Below are 1,134 nucleotides of genomic sequence, written 5' to 3' on the forward strand. Positions count from 1 at the left end.
CAGGGGATGATTCTAGGATAAAAAGAAGAAAATATTTTGATATATTTTTTTATCCGGAGCTGCGTTCTTTTTTTGCTTATCATGCATTCCCCTGCTCTTCGTTTTCCTTTTTTTATACTATTGTCAAATTGTACTAAATCGTTTATAAGTTGAACAAACTTTGAAACCAATTTTCACGAAAACGGAGCTCCGGAAAATATTATATTTCTTTTCTTTAACATAGAATCATCCCCTGTTCGGTTGTACTACGATTTCCGGCCCACCCTGTAGAGAGACAAAGTAGAGTTTATTTAAATGAAATTGAGGTACGTACCTGTGTCCAAAAATACGCGGTACCGAACCCGAAACAGAGGAGAGCCCCGATGAAATGAACGACGATCACGGAAGTTTCTTGGAAATTCGCGACGACGGAGAGGCCGAAGGTCGACGTTAGGCCAAAGATTAAAGCCCAATGATTCCATTTCGGCAGGGATGCCTGAAGACTGAAATTACTCAAGCACTCGTTCACCTGAGAGTACCTTATATAAATCACGAACGACACTGCAACGAGATAAACGAAAATTTATTAAGGAAGTTGGGTAGATCACTTGCGGGGCAGGCCGTGAGAGGGGTAGTCCTATGCTTATACATGGGTGCTCTATCGTGANTCATCGAATCATTTTATCGCAAGTCACTGTTACGCGAATCTTATCACGATTATTTAGGTATAAAGATAGTTTCGTAGATAATAATTGATAAGACAGCTAAAATTAGGCAATTTGTCACTCGTTCAAAAATATTCCTCCTTCGTCCGCGTGGCTATCGTTTTTTCCGAACGTAAATCAGGGTTACTACACGGTGTCAATCGATTCCCTGCCGAGTGCATCGAAAATGTAAATGTATTCGACGGAGGAAGGAAATATACTCACACAACATCGCGAGCATGTTGATAAATTGTGCAAATATGCAGCTCTCCGGTGCGTAAGTTGCCACATCGGAGATATAAGGAAACCCGGCTTCCACGTGGTCCAGTAAAACCGCTATTACGTATCTGTGAAACAATACGAATAATTGAAATTTTATATAACGTCATTAGGCAAATTACAAATCGCAAACAAATTGGCATATTATATAAGAAAATGGGCACATCTAGTA

At 39.9% G+C, this 1,134-nt stretch overlaps 1 protein-coding gene across 1 annotated transcript in view; it reads right to left on the minus strand.

Moving 5' to 3' along the window:
- The window catches only part of LOC108629801 (uncharacterized), a gene marked incomplete at its 5' end in the record, with an annotated part of 6,872 nt that extends 5,834 nt beyond the window's left edge, over positions 1 to 1,038 (minus strand). The window contains 2 exons of the mRNA XM_026817590.1: positions 310 to 540; positions 909 to 1,038. Of these exons, the coding sequence (XP_026673391.1) occupies positions 310 to 540; positions 909 to 1,038 (361 nt within the window). The remainder of the gene's footprint in view (positions 1 to 309; positions 541 to 908) is intronic.
- Between the last annotated feature and the right edge of the window lie 96 nt (positions 1,039 to 1,134).

This window comes from Ceratina calcarata, unplaced genomic scaffold (assembly GCF_001652005.2).
Source record: "Ceratina calcarata isolate Rehan_Ccalc_2016 unplaced genomic scaffold, ASM165200v1 scaffold587.2, whole genome shotgun sequence".
NCBI lineage: Eukaryota > Metazoa > Arthropoda > Insecta > Hymenoptera > Apidae > Ceratina > Ceratina calcarata.